Here is an 18666-nt window from a genome sequence, read left to right as displayed (position 1 = left end):
AAACCTCTGTGGTCCTCCTACGTGTGTCACAGGGATTCATGCCTTGAGAGGGTTCTCTATAGATCTTTCCTAGATAACCTCATCTCTATTCCCAGCTTCTGCTGAGATGGCTGAGGGAATCCATCCAGCACATGTTTCATTTCTTCAGCACTATCATAAGGTTATCTAGTCGTACCCTGAGCCTTCTCTTCAGAGCATGTTTTCCTAACAGTGAATCTCCTAACAGCATCTTTTGCAATCTGGATAGGCTGAGAAATTCTCAAATCATCAAGTGCTGTTTTGATTTTGCTTAATAGTTCTTTTTTCACTGTATTTTACTACCAACAGGAAAAAGAAACCAGACTGATGCTTCAACACTTTGCTTAGAAATTTCCTCAGCTAAATATCCAAATTCATCACTTACATGTTCTGTTTATCAAACAACGTAGAACACACTTCAGCTACATTTCTGCCACTATATAACAAGGATTGCCTTTCTTCTATTTTTCAATAACATACTCTAAATTTTCTTCTGAGTCCTCACTAAAAGCACTGTTAATATTAATATTTGTTAATGATGTTATATGTATTCTCTAAATGAGGTAGTCATTTCTACTGTGCCTCACACCTCCTGCTAAATCTTTACCTTAGCACCTTTTATCTTCATATTTCTAACAGAATTCTGTTTAAGGAAATCCAGGCTATTTATCATGTGCTTTAAAATCCATCCAGCTTATGTCCACTACCCAATTCCCAAGCTACTTTCACATTTTTAGGTTGAGTTACAGCAGCACCTGCTTTAAGTACCGTATCTGTATTGGTTTCTTATGGCTTCTGCAACCAATCACCACAAAGTTGGTGTCTCAGACTAACATAAATGTATTCTTTCAATGTTCTGGGGACTAGGTGTCCAATATCAATTTTTTCTGGTCCTAGAACAAGGTGTCAGCAGGGCCAAACTCCTCTGTAATTTCTAGGGAAGCACTCTGTTCCTTTCCTCTTCTAACTTCCTTGGCTCATGACTCCTTGGTCCATCTTCAAAGACAACCACACTGTATTTTTAAATCTATCAGTTTCCATAGTCAAAATGCCTTCTGCCTTCTGTTCTTCTGTGTATGTCTGATCTTCTTGCCTCTCTCTTATAAGGGCACTCGTTATGGCATTAAGGGCCTACCTGGACAATGACGATAATCTCCTCATCTCAAGATCCTTAACTTGATTTGCAAGAACTTTACTAAATATAGTATCATTCACAGGTTCCAGGGATTAGAACCTGATGTCTTTGGGTGGCCATTATTCAGAATCATATAGCTATATTTCCTAATATAGGTATAGTCAAGGAATTTGGTCCTTAGTCTATGAAATAAATATGCTAAACTAAAATATTTTAATAATAATTTAGTTCAGTACACTCATAGATTAAGTCTGAGGCTGAGATAAAGTAAATGACCTACTTAAGATCCACAGTACATGTTTTGACACATACAAGACCACTTCCTTTCCTCTCTTTGCAGCACTTTATTCTTGCTCTCTAAAATAATTACTAAGAACTGCTAATTTTTCAGTAGCCACCAAATTGTCCAGAAATCCAAAAACAAACTCTGAAACTAGAAATAACCATGTCATAGCAGGAATTTTAAAGGGGATAAAGTAATTTTTAATCTCTACTAAGCATTATCAGTAGTTACCTTAGATAGGAAAATTAGAGAAACATGAAAAATGATTCATTTCATGATTACACATTTTTATTCAGAAAGTTGAATGAATTTAAGTATTTAACAATCTCTTAAATAATGACTGCCCTACTAACTTATTTTTCAAGTTCTCAGAATTGTAGAACTTAAAACTAAATGGAATTGTAAGAGCTAATTTACTTTGACCATCATTTTTAGGTAGGTAGCATATTAATCACATTTTCCAGATCAGGTGACCAAACTTTTAGAGTCCAAGTAAGTTTATCAAGACCATGCAGTTAAAAGGAGTAATTTACTTAGTAATATATAGAAAGAGGACTTATTATATGCCAAATACTATATTAAGTGCCTGCATGTCAAAGTCAATGAGGTGTATGGTTCTCACTCTAAACAAGTTTTCTGTTTATGAGGATATGAGATGGGTAAACAGTCAACTAACCAAGTGTAGTATTGTGTTATAATACTAGGTGTAGGGTTTTTGGAAGCACAGGTTTTGAGAGGACAGCAGGAAGGTTTCCCAGAGAGGACATCTAAGTGAAATCTGAAAAGAAGATGGTCTGGGAAAGAAGGCAGGGACATCATTCCAGGCAGACCTAGCAGTGGCTGGCAAGGCTGACCATGAAGGGACAAGGCAGGTTCTAGAACTGAAATCAATATAAAACAGCTATAATGGGCACCATAGTAAGAAAAGAGGTGAGGGAGTTGGTAGGGAGTAAATCATGAGGGTCTTACATGACGTGTGAAGGAGTGTAGAGATTAGATGATATTATATGACATATAATGTGATTTAGTGGAATGTTCTAGTATCTGAGAGGGAAGTCACTTATGTAGATTTGTTCCTTACAAAGACCATATTTACTAAGACTAGGATTGTCCTGTGATACTACACTGAGACCGAACAGGTATTAATAATAAAATGCCAGAACAAGAAACATTTACTGGGACTGTCGCAGGCAAACAAAGATAGAAGATCACTGTCACTAAGACTGGCCTTGATATTAATCCTCAGTTATTCTAACTATATAATGTCAGTCTGGCACAATAACTTTTAGGCCTCATTTTCTCATCTAACCATAGTATGGGTGTAACAATGATTATCTTACCCATATTACAAACATTTTCTGAGAATCAATTGATGAAAGCATTAATCTGCCTGATTTTTTTATTATTCCTTTATTTAGGGATTTTTTCACGTAATGGAATAATTAGTAACAAGTAGTCATGGCAAAAAAGAGTAATGAGAACTAACATTAAATGGTGTTAGGTCCTATATTTAATGTGACTTTACATTTATCATCTCATTTATAAGTATATGACTTATTCTTCCAACAGTGGTGAGATGGGTGATATTACAATCTAAACTTAAAAGATGCAAAGCCCAAGACCCACACAGCTATGAAGTTTTATAAATAACCCAGATTCTACACCAAGAAGTCTGACTCAACAGCTCATGGTCTCAATAGGGGGTGTAGTTGTAAATATACTGTCTGTATGCTTCTTCTAGTTTGCTTAAAAGATATTTTACATGTACTCTTTAACAACAACAAAAAAAATTTAGTGTACTTTGTTTCTTTTTCTGATCATCTAAACCAAGTGAATCTAAGACAATTTAGAATACAAATGACAAAAATAAAAACCACAACTAGAGCAAGAAATACTGATGCTTCAGGTGTGCCTTTTGGGAATTTGCTGGAAATTACAAAACCTTTTCACAGTGAAATATACATATTAAGAACTTCTGAAGTTCTGAGTATTTTAAATATTAAAATAATGATCATTTGGCAAATCAGAAATACAAAGAGTAATGTCATATAAGTGAGGAGCAGAACTGCTTCTTTTCTCTGTCCCTAGTATGAAATTTGTTCTTTTTTCTTTTAAGCTAGCTACAGTTCCTTGTGATTTACTATTTATATTGAGATTGTCAATTTTAATATAGACTTTCCAATATTATTCTGCTTTCTTTTTCTTTTACTTCAAAAATTAAAAATGAAAAAAAAAGTAAAGGCCGAGTTTAAATATAATTCATGTCAATGTAATATTTTGCTAGAAAGTTTAGATCCTCAAATATAAGGATAAATGTACATACTTCCCTTTCACATTATAGCACCTTCTACTGTACTTTGCTTTGTCTGTCAGAAAATGCCTACCTGCATGCAAACTTTCTGTTCCCTGCCTGTGGTTTCCTGAAAACTTCATGTTGGATTCTGCACCCACATACTTCTGTGCCTTCTTTTAGAATATTCTTCTTCCTCTCATTTTATCTCTGTCTAGCTGGAGTCCATTATCCTCAGTGTGACCCTCTGATGTCGTGCATCCCTCCCTCAGTTAGAGACTGCTGTTTACTCAAATTCTGGCCCACTTCTTAGCCTTGAGTATAAACTGCCTTATATGCTCTTCCAACTCCCTGTCATGATCTCCTCTTTCTAGTTCTAGATGGCAAATGCTTTAAGGATACAACATCACAGTCATAGGATGAAAAAGGTCACAGTAACAGGATAAGAAACAAGAAACAACCACCAAGTTTACTAAGAACCAAGTATCTGTAATCATCTTGGTTCAAAACTGTAAGTTGAAATAAAAGATTTATTCTGAAATATTTAAAAATTAAGAATTACTTTTCTTTGTTGCCTTCTATTATGTAATCATCAAATCTTTATGGTTACCTGTTTTGCTATTCTTTTATTTCTTTCTTTTAGCCTTTTACAGATTGTGTCCTTGAAAATATTCATCTTCTATTCCTTATTTTCAGCACCTTGCTCTCTCCTCAGGTTACCTTCAGTTTTCAAATACAGGTTGATATCCTTTATCTGAAATGCTTGGGACCAAAAGGGTTTCAGATTTTGGATTTCTTCAGATTTTGAAATATTTGCATATACATAATATGATTATCTTGGGGATAGGAACCGAAGTCTAAACATAAAACTAATTTGTGGTTTATATACATACAGCCTGAAAATAACTTTTAAAAATATTTTAAATAATTTCGTGCATGAAACAAAGATCATATACATTAAACCATCAGAAAGCAAAGGTGTCACTATCTTAGCCACTGATGTAGATAATCTGTGGGTGTTTGGTACCACTATCATTCCTGACTCAGAATTTCAATGCTACTCATAAGCAATCATTGTCTTACACTTATTCAAACATAAGTACTTCGGAGTAAACAACATGACATACCACTATTAGAGTGAAAAAATAATGTTTGGGGTAACTAGGCAGCAAAGTAGTATCACCGGAATACCTGTATCAGCTGTCCAGCAACAACAGCCGAAGAGGGACGGGAGGGCCTTTTTTTCTCTTGGGAATGCTGAATAAACTGTGCCCCTTGTTTGGACTGTGAACTGTCATATGAGGGCAGGTTTAGAATTTTCCACTTGTGGCATCATGTCAGCACTCAAAAAGTTTTGGATTTTGGATGTGAGATTTTTGGATTAGGAGTACTCGATCTGTTTCTTCTACCAATGTCTTAAAGAATCAAGCCTCCACTCTCTCCCCAAAACTTCAGAACATTATGAATATTACAATTCCAAATCAAATTTCGGGTAGTTTTAATATTTTCCTTTTTAAACAAGAGCCAGGTATATTTCTCCTTCCTGCCTCTTTCCTCAATTCCAGCATTGTTAATTCCTACTTCATCAAATAATATAGTTGTTGCTTTCCCGACGTTTTCCCCTGAAATAAGAGGAAACATCATATTTACTTGTACTTTATATAATACCCTTTTGATTAAGGCTTATTATGTGCCAGGCACCATTAAGCTGTGTGGATGTGTCAATTCAGATGTCTTCAAACTTCTGCCATGTCCAGCCTCAATGTGCGCCTTCTCTGTACTTCTTGAATGAGGCACCAAACTCTCCCTTTGCAGTTCGCTTCTCACCTCTTCAAAAGGTTTCTCTAACAGCGCTGTTTGGAGTAGTTTCCAGTTGTTTTCTATTAAAACATCGTACTTGTTTCATTGATAGCCCTCACCTCAATTTTTTATCATATCATCTCTTGGTTTACTTGGCTTTTGACACTATCTGTGGAGAATGTAAGCTCTATGAGAGCAGAAAGACCAACTGTTTTCAACAGTGCATTTACTCAGTGCCTCACACACTACCTGACACAAAGCCAGCACTCAAATTTCAGTTGAATGAATCAATGAATGAATATATGGTCTTATTTAATCTTTACCTTGTAGGAAAAAGGTAGGTAGTGTTAATATCCTTGTTTTACCGATGACAATTAGCCTAAAGTTATTCACTCTTATCTGGCAATTTGACTACAGGTCTGTGGTTTCAAAGCCTGCTTTTTTTCCAGGGCTATATTTTTTAATATTTTGAATCAAAGCCCATACTTTTAATCACTTTATCATACCTCTTTAGCAGGAACTGGGATTTAGCTTTCCTTACTTTGATAACCTGGCTGCGACGACTTCCATGGGACTCCTCTTAGATCATAGGTTCTCATTTCACTTAATTTAACATCCAGTCAAATGCCAGGGCTTGGGTTATATTTCCCGCACACCTTTCTTGTCATGTCAGCCCTTTTGCAGTGCTACTCATTAGCTTGATCTCTTTCCTGGGAGTTCAAAACCCTTGTCTTCATCACTCCAGCAAAGCATCTCCTCCTCCTTTCACAGTATGTATCTAAACACTCTAGGACTTCTCCTTTTCTACTTTTCCCTCTGGCTTCTATAAGTTTCATTATGTGATCTTTACCATCTCTCTTGCTTCCTGGACGTCAGCATATTTGAGCTCTAAGACACTATTTTTGTTTATCAAGTTTTATACTATAATGCTATTAACATCACTAGCACTTTTGTCTCATTTTTATGGAATCATATCCTTCTGCACAGATATTCCCAAAAAATGCTGCCCCAAATCTGGTAATTACTGCTATGAATACCATTATGAATGTATCTTACTTTAGATCTTAAATAGTATGCAAATCAGTGTCATGTTACTATTTACTCCAGGTTACAGAATATTAATTCTTCTTTTAATAATTCTATCAATAAATTAAAATTACTTAAAATTTGAAAACAATTGCAGAAACAAGCTTTACTTTTATTATTATTATTACAGTAACAGATAATTTAAGATATGCCAATAGTCAGATTCTGCACATGATAAACATAAATCTAATTCATCATTCAGTGCCACGAAATTATTTCTTAGAAGACATATATGAAAACACAGAATTATTTCAGATTCTAACTCCTGCTGGTGTTTCAAAAATCCCTAGTAAAGGCATATGCATTTCTATTTTTGTTTTTCCTGACATACATATATATAAATATTTTACATTGTTTCTTGATTGAAAAACAGTTTTATTGAGAATGTAGGCTTTACTTTTAAAAGCCACATATATTTGATAGGGTTACATTGAAAAGCTTGATAATCTAAGTGACATTCTGGAAGTCGGGAATATCAAAGACCTCCAAATCAGCATTCATCTTCTTTAAAATAAATGACTTAAGTAGGGGAAAAAAAAAGAGGTGTTCAGGTTGGGTGTGGTGGCTCACACCTGTAATCCCAGCACTTCAGGTGGCCAAGGCTGGAGGATCGTTTGAGCCCAGGAATCTGAGACAAGCCTCAGCAACATAGTGAGACACTGTCTCTATAAACAAACAAACAAACAAAAACAATTAGCAAATTATCCAGGCAGGGTGGTGCATGCCTGCAGTCCCAACTGCTTGGGAGGATCACTTGAGCCCAGGAGGTTGAGGCTTCAGTGAGCTGTGATCATGAGTGAGACCCTGTCTCCAAAATCATCTTCACTTTCTTTCTTTTATGGTAGTCCAGATAAAGGCAAAATGTAAGAAAAATGACAAAATAGCTTGTAAGCGTTGTGTATGCAAAAAATTTTAAAACAATAATAGGAAAAGCAGAAAGGGTTATTGGGAACAAAAGTTTAACTTAGAGGAAAAATGCAGAATGATGATCAAGTAATGGGATAATCAGCACGCTGAAGGGTGCTTATCTGTGGTTTATCTACTTCACTTACAGCAGAGATTAAAAGAAATTGACTTGAAATGCTGGGATAAGAAGGAGATTCACTGCAGAATCAAAATGAGAATATGGTCCTGATGGAATACATTGAATTTACGCCACTGAAGATTTTTATGCAAAATTAAAATAAAACCATCAGTTTTAGATGACACGCATCTGAAAATGTCTAGGCCTCTGGCCCTGAATGTTACCTTGGGTGCCAAGTAATACTAATGAATGACTTTCCCTGGCCTGAAAAGTATGGAGCCAGTTCAGCAACCAGAGAAAAGAAAGAAATAAAAAAAGAAACAAAAAACCCAAGGAGGTGAAAATGATGGAATGAGGAAGAGATGATAAACTATTAGGGATTTACAATGCCTCAGAATTAGGGTTGTCACAGACTGACTCAAAACGAAACTGTTAGGAAGAAGTCAATGAGCCTTGAATTGTAAAGACTCTATGAATATGTCAAGTTGTCCTCGACACAGGAGCAAACAAGGTTAAGGATGAAATAACATGTCTGTTTATCAGTAAAGCATGTCAATACAAGGTCCTCTTAAGTAATAATAATTACAGAAAAACATTAAAAATACCTTCTTTAAAAAGTTCTAAATCTTGCAGCAATCCCACACTAATCAGAATTAGATGGCATTTAACCCACCCTATTCAGAATTGGATTCCAGTTGTATTGAAATTGTTAGGTTTGTTTAGTTGACAATTATTTGAAATTTGGGGGATATCAACTTAAATCTTTGCCTTCTGTTAGGTTTAGATGATTCATTAATAGCTCAATGACATCATTCATTTCAGGAAGCATGCCAAAACTTTGAAAATTACTCATTAATAATGCACATACTGACAGAATGTATATAGGTAAAGGTGGACAGGTTTAGGTTGAAGAATTATTAGGTGAACTATAAAATAAGGCAATGCTTTACTGCCAACACTATGAATCTATCAGATAGTAATTGGATGCACGTGTTAACAGCAGTAAAAAGTCACTGTCCAGTTGTCCACCTTACATGGGAATCTACTCTGAGTGTCTTCTTTGATTTATTGTGCCAATTAGAACACAGCGTTCAAAGAAAGAACATAACTGATCTGATTTAAAAGCAAGGGAGACTTTAAGTCCATTATTTTGTGGGTGACCTGGCTCCCTTTTAGATATCTTGAAACTTTCTATTTGTGTAAAATCTATGCAAATCAAGTACTGGGTTTTAAACTGATTCTGTAAGACATCAACATTTTGTATTTATTAATTCAGTATCAGAGTGTCACTGGTAGCTTCCCAAGGTACATATATATTTCCTTTCACTAATTTTAAAGGCACATTTCTAAGTTATTCTTTGTTATACTGACTGACTGGCACAGATAAAGGTAACATGCACTGAGATGAAAGAGTGGCGATTACAAAATAAATGTTTTAAATCTGCCAAACAAAGTAATAAACACCCATGGTCAAATGTCAAATGTAAATTATCTCAGATCATTGCAATATACCATGAAATATATGAAAACTTCTGCATAAGTGACTTGAACCAAATGAAGTTGATTACATGTCTAGATTGTGATAAAACTGTATTAAAATTATATAAATATGAATTGTATGTCCCATCTTACTGTAAAATAAAAGAGATCTGTAATTTCTGGAAGGAAAATTCTAATATTTTACTTACATTAAGCAAACATCAACTATTAATGTTGACAAATGTTGGAACAGTAATACTAAAAATGTCATCTGGATTACTCTTCATTGGAAAGTTCACAGAATTAATGTTAAGATAGATTAAAATCACTTTGAACTAATATACATGTGTTACTCTTCTTTCTGAAGCATAATAAAGAAATATTATTTGTACTACAATGTCAGATAAGCATACAGACATTTAAGGCTTAGGAAAGATGTAGTTATTCATAGGCAGTTCATAAATGGGAGGAACATTAGTTCCATTTCAAATGAGCTGTCAACTTTTTATTTTTTTTTAACATTTTGGCCTGTGGAAAGTTAGACATTTGGGTAATTAATGGGCTTTGCTTCTGAACATTAAAGTAATTGTATAGGAATTTAAAGTGCTCATTCACGTTCTACTATAAGTTCTTTAAATTCTGAAGAAATGCACTGGAATAAAGCTTTTCAGTCTAAACTGGATAGTATAAATGTAGAAGAAACTGTGAAGACAATGGAGTTTATTTGATCCTATAAGACACAATTCTTCTACTTCGTTTCCTATTGTTAAAATTCTGTGCCTAAACATCATTTTGAAAACACTGCTTTTAAAGAGTCATCCACACCTTTAGGTAATAAGTTACTGAAATATCCAAGACCTAGAACTTGGTGTCTGAATTCTCATGCTCCAATGCAAGCATGTGATTCCTGACAACTGCTTTCTTAGGTTTCTCCTCATAGGTGGTTATAAATCAGGTTTATGAAGAGGAAAGTCTCTTGAATTGTGCATTTTTAATAGATTTATGATAAAGCCATCAAAGTGGAGGGTCCATATGGTAGGAATGCAGTAAAGGTAACAGGACAATGTCATGTAAACATTAAATACAGTGCCTTTCACCTTCATAAATCCTCAATGTTCATGATTCAATGCTGCCGGTTATAAATTATGCAACCAAATGCTAGAAACAACCAAAACTGAAATAAGACACCGCTGGAAACCATAAATTGTCTATAGTTTTTCTTCCCAGAAAACTCTTGTGTCTTTATTAGGAGTTAATTTTTGAGTTCCTATTTTCCTTAACGATTATTTTTTCTCACTTCATTTAGCTTCCTAATAAGCTCTAGTCCTGGTTGAAAAGTAATAGTCCAAACCTTTAATCCCAGACAATAATCTGTCATTTTATATGGTAAAGTACCTTTTTGATTTGCAGGTATCTTTTGAAGTTTTCTTAATATAGCTTAAGTCTCTAAGATGTCACCCTTTTTAGAGTCATGTATCGGAATTTTCTTCAGCAGTCCAATTTCTCACAGGTATTTACAATCAAATTATTTTATTACAGTTGGGAACAATTAAACATTTGGCCCTCAGCTGTAAACAATTACTATATAAAATGACATTCATGGATTTTTTTCTTAAATACTCATGTATTCCTAATGCCCTCTGTTAACATTAAGTGAGATTGATGTATGTGTATTTTATGTGTCTCCATAAACAAGTATATTCCCAAATAGTATCAAAAGAGAGAGTTTACCTAGAGAATACACTAATCTTGTCTGATATTATGTGGTCGCCTGCAATGATACCTTTCATGTATTTGTTTTTCTTCAATTGTCATTTTATTTCTGTTCCAATTTAATTCTAAAGAACTGCTGGTGTTCACAGCAAGAAGCAAGTAAGGATTTGGATAATTTGTCTTTTTAAAGATTTGGGGTGTCAAATTCTAATGAATTGATATCCATTTTGGAAGTAGCAGACAGGTACAGTAAATAAGGAGAGATAAAACCAATAGGTTGGGGCTTGAATCTCGGTTCTGCCCATTTCTAGTTGAATGACCTTGGACAGTTTCCTTTTTTCAGAATTAGTGTGGATAGTTGTAGGACTGTTATGATTGTTAAATGAAATATGTATTTATAGAGATAAGCATATACTACATACTCATTACATATTCATTTCTCTGTTGCCTCCCATACTTCTTTCCCAGAAAGGCCTGTGTGCCCTTTTTTGTGCCTTTCCCTTTTGGAAATATCTATCCTTAGTTGTTTCATGTTTAGGGATACATTTTCTATTCACTAGACCCCTCTTATCAACAAATGACAACCATGAAAGAAGCTCACAGATTTCTCTATTGCCTCCCATACTTCTTTCCCAGAAAGGCCCATGAGCCTTTTTTATGACTTTCCCTTTTGGGAATATCTATCCTTAGTTGTCTCATGTTTAGGGATACATTTTCCTTTCACTATAGATCCCTCTTATCTACAAATGACAACCATGAGAGAAGTCCACAGCTGTTTTCCTCACATCCAGAAATAAGTCAACTGGTCCCAGTTGCAAGGATACCTAACAGCTGTATCCAGCCTAAGAGGTCAGAACTAAAGCCGAGTGGTAAGGTTTCAAGGGCAAAGCTCTAGATGTAAAGGATGATAAAACAAAACCTAAATGAGCCTGCACATATCTAATGACAGATACACCACAGCTATTCTAAATTATTCAAGCTTTCTCAGACTTCTAGCAGGAGAAATATAATTCATCTCTGCTCTCTTTATTCTACTCTCATATCATGGCAAAGAAGCAAACAAAAAGTATAGCCCCCTCAAAAAACATTATAATAGCCATAGAGAGAAGAGCTTCTTTAGTAGATGTGGTATTTTTAGAACCATCAAATTTCTGGGAACTAGCTTTGGAAGTAGAAGTTAAAAATGATTTTGCAATACTTGAGAGTGATTGTCTTTCTTCCCTTTTGTTAGCATTCTGCTGGCAAAAAGCCAGTAAAACAGTTGTTTAATTACCCAGGACATCAAAAACATATAACCTCTTAGATAAGCTGTTACTGTATTTTAGCAGCAATAATACTAAGGTCAAAAGCAACAAAGAAAATTAACCTTCAAATAAACAAACCTCAAAAGAACGGTTTTGTATATTGAGAATAATTAATAACTTGTTTAGGAAAATGTTACTGAAATGTGGTTTTTGGAAAAGGAACTGACACTCTTCAGAGGTTAGCTATTCGAGTATTTAACAGGCTACCATTTGGTGGTGGACGGGCTGGCTGGCTACCCTGTAGGCATGGCAAAAGTTTGTTCATATGTTATTATGCAACATTTAGACAATATCTTAATGATACCATGTAGTTCAGCTGAATCAGTCCAGCTGGAAATTGTAGCAGCACTTAGATTACCCGGCCACATGTGAAATTAAGCCTTTTTCAATCTCTCATTTTCACTTGCTATGTTTTGATACAGATATTCTTGGAAAGCCTAAATTATTTATGGTTTGACAAGATTTAGCGAAAGGAACCCTTCCCCTTTCGCTTTTAACCATTGATTAAGATTGCATTACCATATAAGATATTTAGCTTGTCATTATAAGAAATGCTTAATATATTTCATTACATAGAAAATAAAATATTAGTATATTTTGGACAGTTAGGATGGAACTTTTCTACACCTCTTTTATACAATATATATTGTATACTTTCCTTCTATGCAAATAGTTCCTATTGTGAAGATGAAATTCAGTGGGTACTGTGGAAATCATTTTACTATGCAGCTAATCACACATGATTGTTATTCTAGAAAATAGCAATTTAAGTTGTGTAAACTAAAACAGCAGATTTGTCCTTAAGTCACATCATAAAGACATTTAAAGTATAGCACAAACATTTTTTAAGAAGAAAAAGAATTGCTCAAGGATAACACTTTGAAATTTTATCTTATACTCTTGAGTTTTCTCCATGAAAAATAAGAAATCAGTCCCTGGAAAATTTTTTTTTTTTTAATTCCCAGCTCACTCTGTCCAGCCCAGTGTTTGGACAGCTTCTTTCCCATCCTCCTAACTGAATAAGACCACACCATTTTATGTTAGAAGTAAACGAAGGTTTAAAATTTTTAATTGAAAACCCTTAAAGGTTATACATAGGGTCTAATGAATTCAAGTAACAAATTACTTTTAAGCAAAAACAATTGTCATCATTGTAACATTATTTCAGCTACTTTCTATGAATCAGGTATGGAATAGTTAATATCTCTAGTATGAAACATAAAATGAAATACTTTAAAAACATTTCTACACATATTTTTATTTACTTGTAAGCATTTTGTGAATTTCAGTAAATAAAAGCAGTGGCTGAGGAGGAATAGAAGTTAATGTTGAATGTGTATGCATCCCCACAGAAGAAAACTAAATCTTAATTCTTGTAAATTTGTATTTAAAAATAAAATGCTAAATTCTGTTCAACTGTCATTCCCATTAGCACCTGGCACTTTCTAAACCAAGGAATCTTGAAATGTGTGACTCGTGTATTTAAGTTAGCTGACAATCTACGCTTAGAATTCCTGAACAACTAACAAAAAAGTCCCCGTTAAAGGTGACTTGGAATTTACCATTGAGATAATGCCAAATGGTCACTAAAGATGTTTAAACATCATTGTCTACTGTCTTCAGTGTGCCATTACAGAGCCTTGGGTTCCTTTCAAATAACAATCAATAGGGGATGAATAAGTCTCACCACTTGAAAGTAACTGAGAAAGGAAGTCAACAGAGTAATCTGGCTTTGCAGAGTTGATTCAAGAAGAGACACAATATCCACCCCTCCTCTTCTAGTTCTCTCTACCCAACCAGCCCACACCCCTGCAAGAAAGAAACAAGAGAAAGAAGGAAAGAGAGAGGGCAAAGGCGAGAACAAAATCTAGGGATCCCAGGCATAATTTGTGCTGGGGAGGAAACGTCACACTGTGGGATAAACTATAGCCATGGAAACAGACATATGACTTTTACTTTGAAAATAAAAGAATGACAATGAAATTTGTGTGAGGTCTGTGTGAATCCAGTCCCAGATGTTTACAATGCTGTAGTAGTATGGCTCTGCAATATGAGAGGTTTCAGAAGAAACAGTACAACAGGACACCACAAAGCAGCACATACGCTATTGACAATACAGACATGAGCATCATGTTACCAAGAGAGAAGGCAGGCAGAAGACAAATAGCAGCGGTGGTGCCTGAAAAGCTAAAAGCTAACTTCATGAACTGCAATCACTCAAACTAAAATAAGGGACCCAAAACAAAACAAAACAAAAATCAAAACCAGAAAAAATGCTTTTCGCTGATATCTAGAGGTGGTGGGGTAAAGGGATGGGGGTGGGAAGAGAGTGGAATTGACTTTTTTTTCTTAAAGTTCCCACAAAGCCCCTATAATTGACAGTGGGTAATTATTTTCAGCTTGGGGAGCCTGCCCCAAAACTCTTAACAAGAAAGAGAAAAGGGGGAAAAAATGTGTTTACTTGAGCCATTTCCAGAAGGAAGGAAAAAGAGCTCTTTGGATGAGGTGGGAAGGGCGGTGGAGAGAAAGAGGCATCTTTGCACTGCAGCAGCTCTCTTGGCCGCCCTGGTCCGGCTAGTGACAGGCTAGAGAGAAGGGGTGGATAGGGCGGCAAGGGGTGGGGGGTGTGGAGGGAGCGCACTTAGGGGAGGGGATGCAGCAGCACAATGTATACACGGGAGGGGGGTGAATTAGTGTGAAAGTATTCCACTTAATCATTTTACAGGGGTTGGGGACGTAAATATTTAGCTGGCCACATCTGGAACAGATTTTTCCCCCCCGTGTGGGCTGGGGGTGGATAATTGGAAGGAAGGGAGCACGCATTTGTTACTTACTGTACGGGCAGTTCTCCTTCTTGGTCCCACTGACCTTCCCGTTCTTCTCAATCTTGAGAAAGTACTTGGTGAAAGAGAACAGCTTTCTCCAGCGGACATCTCCTTGAAGGTGATTGTAGCTCCGCACATGCCTTCCCGCGCTGGAAGGAGAGGAGGAGGAGGAGGAGGAAGAGTTGGTGGCCTCTGGTGACACCATGTCCTGACCAAGGGCTTGGCAGGTGACAGGGATGGAAGACACCAAGAACAGCAACAAGAAGCAGCAGCAGCAGCAGCCGCCGGGCAGGTGGGGAAAGGCTGAGGCACAATGTGTCAGTATCCATTTCCACATTGTACTGAAACTCTCGGAACTGGAACTTGTCGCATCAGAAGGAACATACTGGAAGGGTAAGACCTGGTGCAAGGCAAGGAGAGAGCTGGAGTTGGTGGCTGCTGGTTAGCTCCCTCTGGGCGCGGATCTGGCCAGAAGTGAATGCACCAACATCCATAACTCCTCGGAAAAGCCGGCTTTCTCCCCTCGTTCCTTTCTCGGATCCGCTGCCTAAGCCTCTGGAGTCTCCCAGTGAATGGTGGATGTGGGTGGCCGCAGCAGCAGGAGCTGGTGGTGGCGGTCGTGGTGTTGGTCACCAGCGCTCTTCGCTCCCCCAGGAGTTACTTTGTTCTCTTCTTTACTCCTTTCTTCATGTTAGATGCCAAAATGGTCTGAAAAACAGATGACAGCACGGTGAACAAAACCCAAGGGAGGTGGGGTGAGGGACAGGGGGAGATATCTGCACCCCTCTGCGGCTGGCACCTCCTGGTCTCTCTCTGCGGAGCCCCAGCCTGCGAGCCACTTCTAAAAGTGTATCCCTTTGGAGTTGTCAGAACCGGAGGCAGCTGCCCAGTCGCCGTCGTTTTCTTCCCTCTCTTCCTTTCTCTTTTTAGTGGTGCCTGCCGATTTGAAAGTCACTTTTTGTTTTGGGGGACGGTGGCTGGTGTTTTGTTTGGCCCTATCCCCCACCCCCTTCCTTTGCAGAGTCCACTTGTAAACAGGTTGAAGCCTGGAGTCGAAATGTCAGTGATTCTAAGCCAGAGGTAGGCTCTGCCTCTGCTGGTCAAACCTCATTTGCAGGGGTGGAGAAGAGGGGGGAGGGGGTCAAACTACGGTGGGACATCTGAAACCCTAGGCTGCTGGGAACGCCAGGGAGAGGGAGGGTGAAAGGGGCAGAGAAGGGGGTGGGGGAGCAGGGGAGCGAGGAGAGAGCGGTGCCTTTGCTCCGAGCTCGGGGGCTGCCAGGTCCCTTCCACGGCTTGGCTGTCGCAGCCGCAGCCTCCGCCGGAGGAGCTCCTAACCCTGGCTAATTCACGGCTAAAGCGTCCTGTGCTCGAAGTATCCTCCTGCTTTCCGAATTTTACTGTCTCTCAGCCTGAACCAATCCCCTCTGGGGAGCCCCTTTCTCACTTGTTTTCCAGCGTTAGGATCTCCTCCCCCCACCCCCATTTCTTTTGGCAGTGAAGTACTTGAGAGCCACCTGGAGCCTGGTGCTTGGCTGACTTTTTCCCCCTTCTCACTCCCAGAAGAGGAGAGGGCTGGGAGAAAGTAGAAGATGCTGAGGATTTTAAACCCTCCGGAGCAGCAGATTATAAACTGGTCGGAGCGGGCACAGAAAAGGAAGACATAATTAGCGTCCTTTCCTCCTCTGCTGCCAGCTTCCAAGGAGGTCTCCGCTTTAATGAATCACTGATTTCTCGCTTCCGTTGCTGAAGTAAAAAGTTCACACTTTAGCCCTCTCTGCCTTTTAAGCTCAGGGAGATTTATCGTCACTCTTAAAAGTTGCTTCTCTCTTGGCGCAAATGAAATCAGGGACCCAAATAACCGATTTCTAATTGCTAACATGAGCCCTTCACTGAATCACGCGTGCACTTCAAAGCGAACGCTTTGGCGTTATTGAGATCGCAAAGATTTTACCATACAATTTGGCTGAATATCCCTGCTGTCTGTTTTCTTTTCTATGCAATTTCCTTCGCACTTTGTCATAAAGAGGAGGTTTTTCTTTTTCTATCTTCACATTTACCGTTTAAATGGCCCGTTTTACAATATTAATGCACTACCAGTCTTCCTCTCTTCTCACACTCTTTCACACCATCCCAACGTCTCCCTTGCTCACAGAAACTAGCTCACAACCCAGGTATTAACAGAACAAAGTCCAAGGCTAGGAAGACTTTGCCAAGAATTAAGAGGCTCAAAAAAGGAAATACTGTGATAATCCATTCCAATCTGAATAAGAAACAGCTCCTGGAGGACCACTTCTTTAAGAATGGCTCTAAACTAGGGAAAGTGTAACTGGAAGGAATGCCTAAACATGTACTGGAATAAAATCTATGTCACAGAGGACAACTGGATATTTGTGTTTTGTTGAAGCCCATAAAATTGCCAATATTTTGAGGTTTTGCACCTACAAAAGTGGTAATTTCGTATGGTTCAACCTAAATTTAAGCTGCCAATATAAGACAGAGGAACACTTCAAGGTGAACTGGGAGTTTAACAACAGCAACTATAATTTGGAGGGAACTAATGAGAAGAGCCTGTGTTTACACAGCAAGGATCCCTATAATGTGGGTTTGACCTCCATGTTGGTTGTGAACCAGAGGAAATGCAAAGAAATTAAAAAAAAAATGGCTTTAGAGATGAGCATTAGGAATGATTGCTCAATTAAGTATTTAGTGACTTGAAAAATGGGTTTACATGAATGTTCCTAAATTTTTCTGTGCTTTCAAAGCCTTTGAAATAGAATCATTTGACCCACCTGGGCAACATGGTGAAACCCCATCTCTACTAAAATACAAAAAATTATCTGAGTGTGGCAGCTTGTGCTGGTAATCCCAGCTACCAGGGAGGCTGAGGCAGGAGAATCACTTGAAACCAGGAGGCAGAGGTTGCAGTGAGCTATCGTGCCACTGCACTCTAGCCTGGGCCGCAGAACCAGACACCATTAAAAAAACAAAATAGAATCATTTAATACTAGAATCGGGATTTTAATTACATTAGTTATAACTGTTAGATTTCAACAACGTGGTGAATATTACAATAGGTTTTTAAGTTTAGTATAATTAGCTCTAATTTCTGTAGATATTAATTGGAAAGTTAAACAAATAAAGAGCATACATCAAACGAGTCTTTTTCTTTAGGATATTGAAAAATGAACCAATAGTGCTAATTTCAGTTTTTTAGTTCACAGTTTTATACCTGAGAGGACAAACAACTAAAAGTAAGTGTAGTGTTTCCAGGGGATTTGGGTTTCAGCCCAGTGGTCCAGAAGAATCCAAATGTTTGAATTGACAACTAATTAAGACTACATGTTTTTTTAAAAATTATGTTTGATGAAACCATACAATAAAGATTCTGCTGTGAAAAGTTACAAAACACAGGAAGTTATTATTTTGGGGTTTCTTTACAATAGGAACCAACACTATTGATGCCAGCTTGGGATTTAAACATTTTTGTTAAACTCACCCTAGACATGCACCCCTGCAATCCAAAGCTAGTCTCTTTGCCTCTGTCTCTCACACACATCTGCTAACTTTATGTTCCAGTCGAAGAAGCTATTCAGATCTTTTAGGTATGAGTTTCTTTTTTCTTTCTATCTGAAATGAGGGAAAAGACATCTTTAAACTTTCATATTAAAATCTGGTTGCAGCAGGTGCAGTGTTTGAAAGTTCTAGA

The 18666-nt window shown here is 37.4% G+C and overlaps 1 protein-coding gene across 1 annotated transcript in view; it reads right to left on the bottom strand.

Moving 5' to 3' along the window:
• FGF10 (fibroblast growth factor 10) overlaps window positions 1-16019 on the bottom strand; it is an 82558-nt gene extending 66539 nt beyond the window's left edge. The window contains exon 1 of the mRNA XM_002744997.6: window positions 14967-16019. Within this exon, the coding sequence (XP_002745043.1) occupies window positions 14967-15294 (328 nt within the window). The 5' untranslated portion in view covers window positions 15295-16019. The remainder of the gene's footprint in view (window positions 1-14966) is intronic.
• Window positions 16020-18666: the final 2647 nt, after the last annotated feature.

The sequence above is a fragment of the Callithrix jacchus genome, chromosome 2 (assembly GCF_049354715.1).
Source record: "Callithrix jacchus isolate 240 chromosome 2, calJac240_pri, whole genome shotgun sequence".
NCBI lineage: Eukaryota > Metazoa > Chordata > Mammalia > Primates > Cebidae > Callithrix > Callithrix jacchus.
Note: the sequence above shows the minus strand (reverse complement) of the source record. Positions and strands in the feature narration are given on the sequence as shown.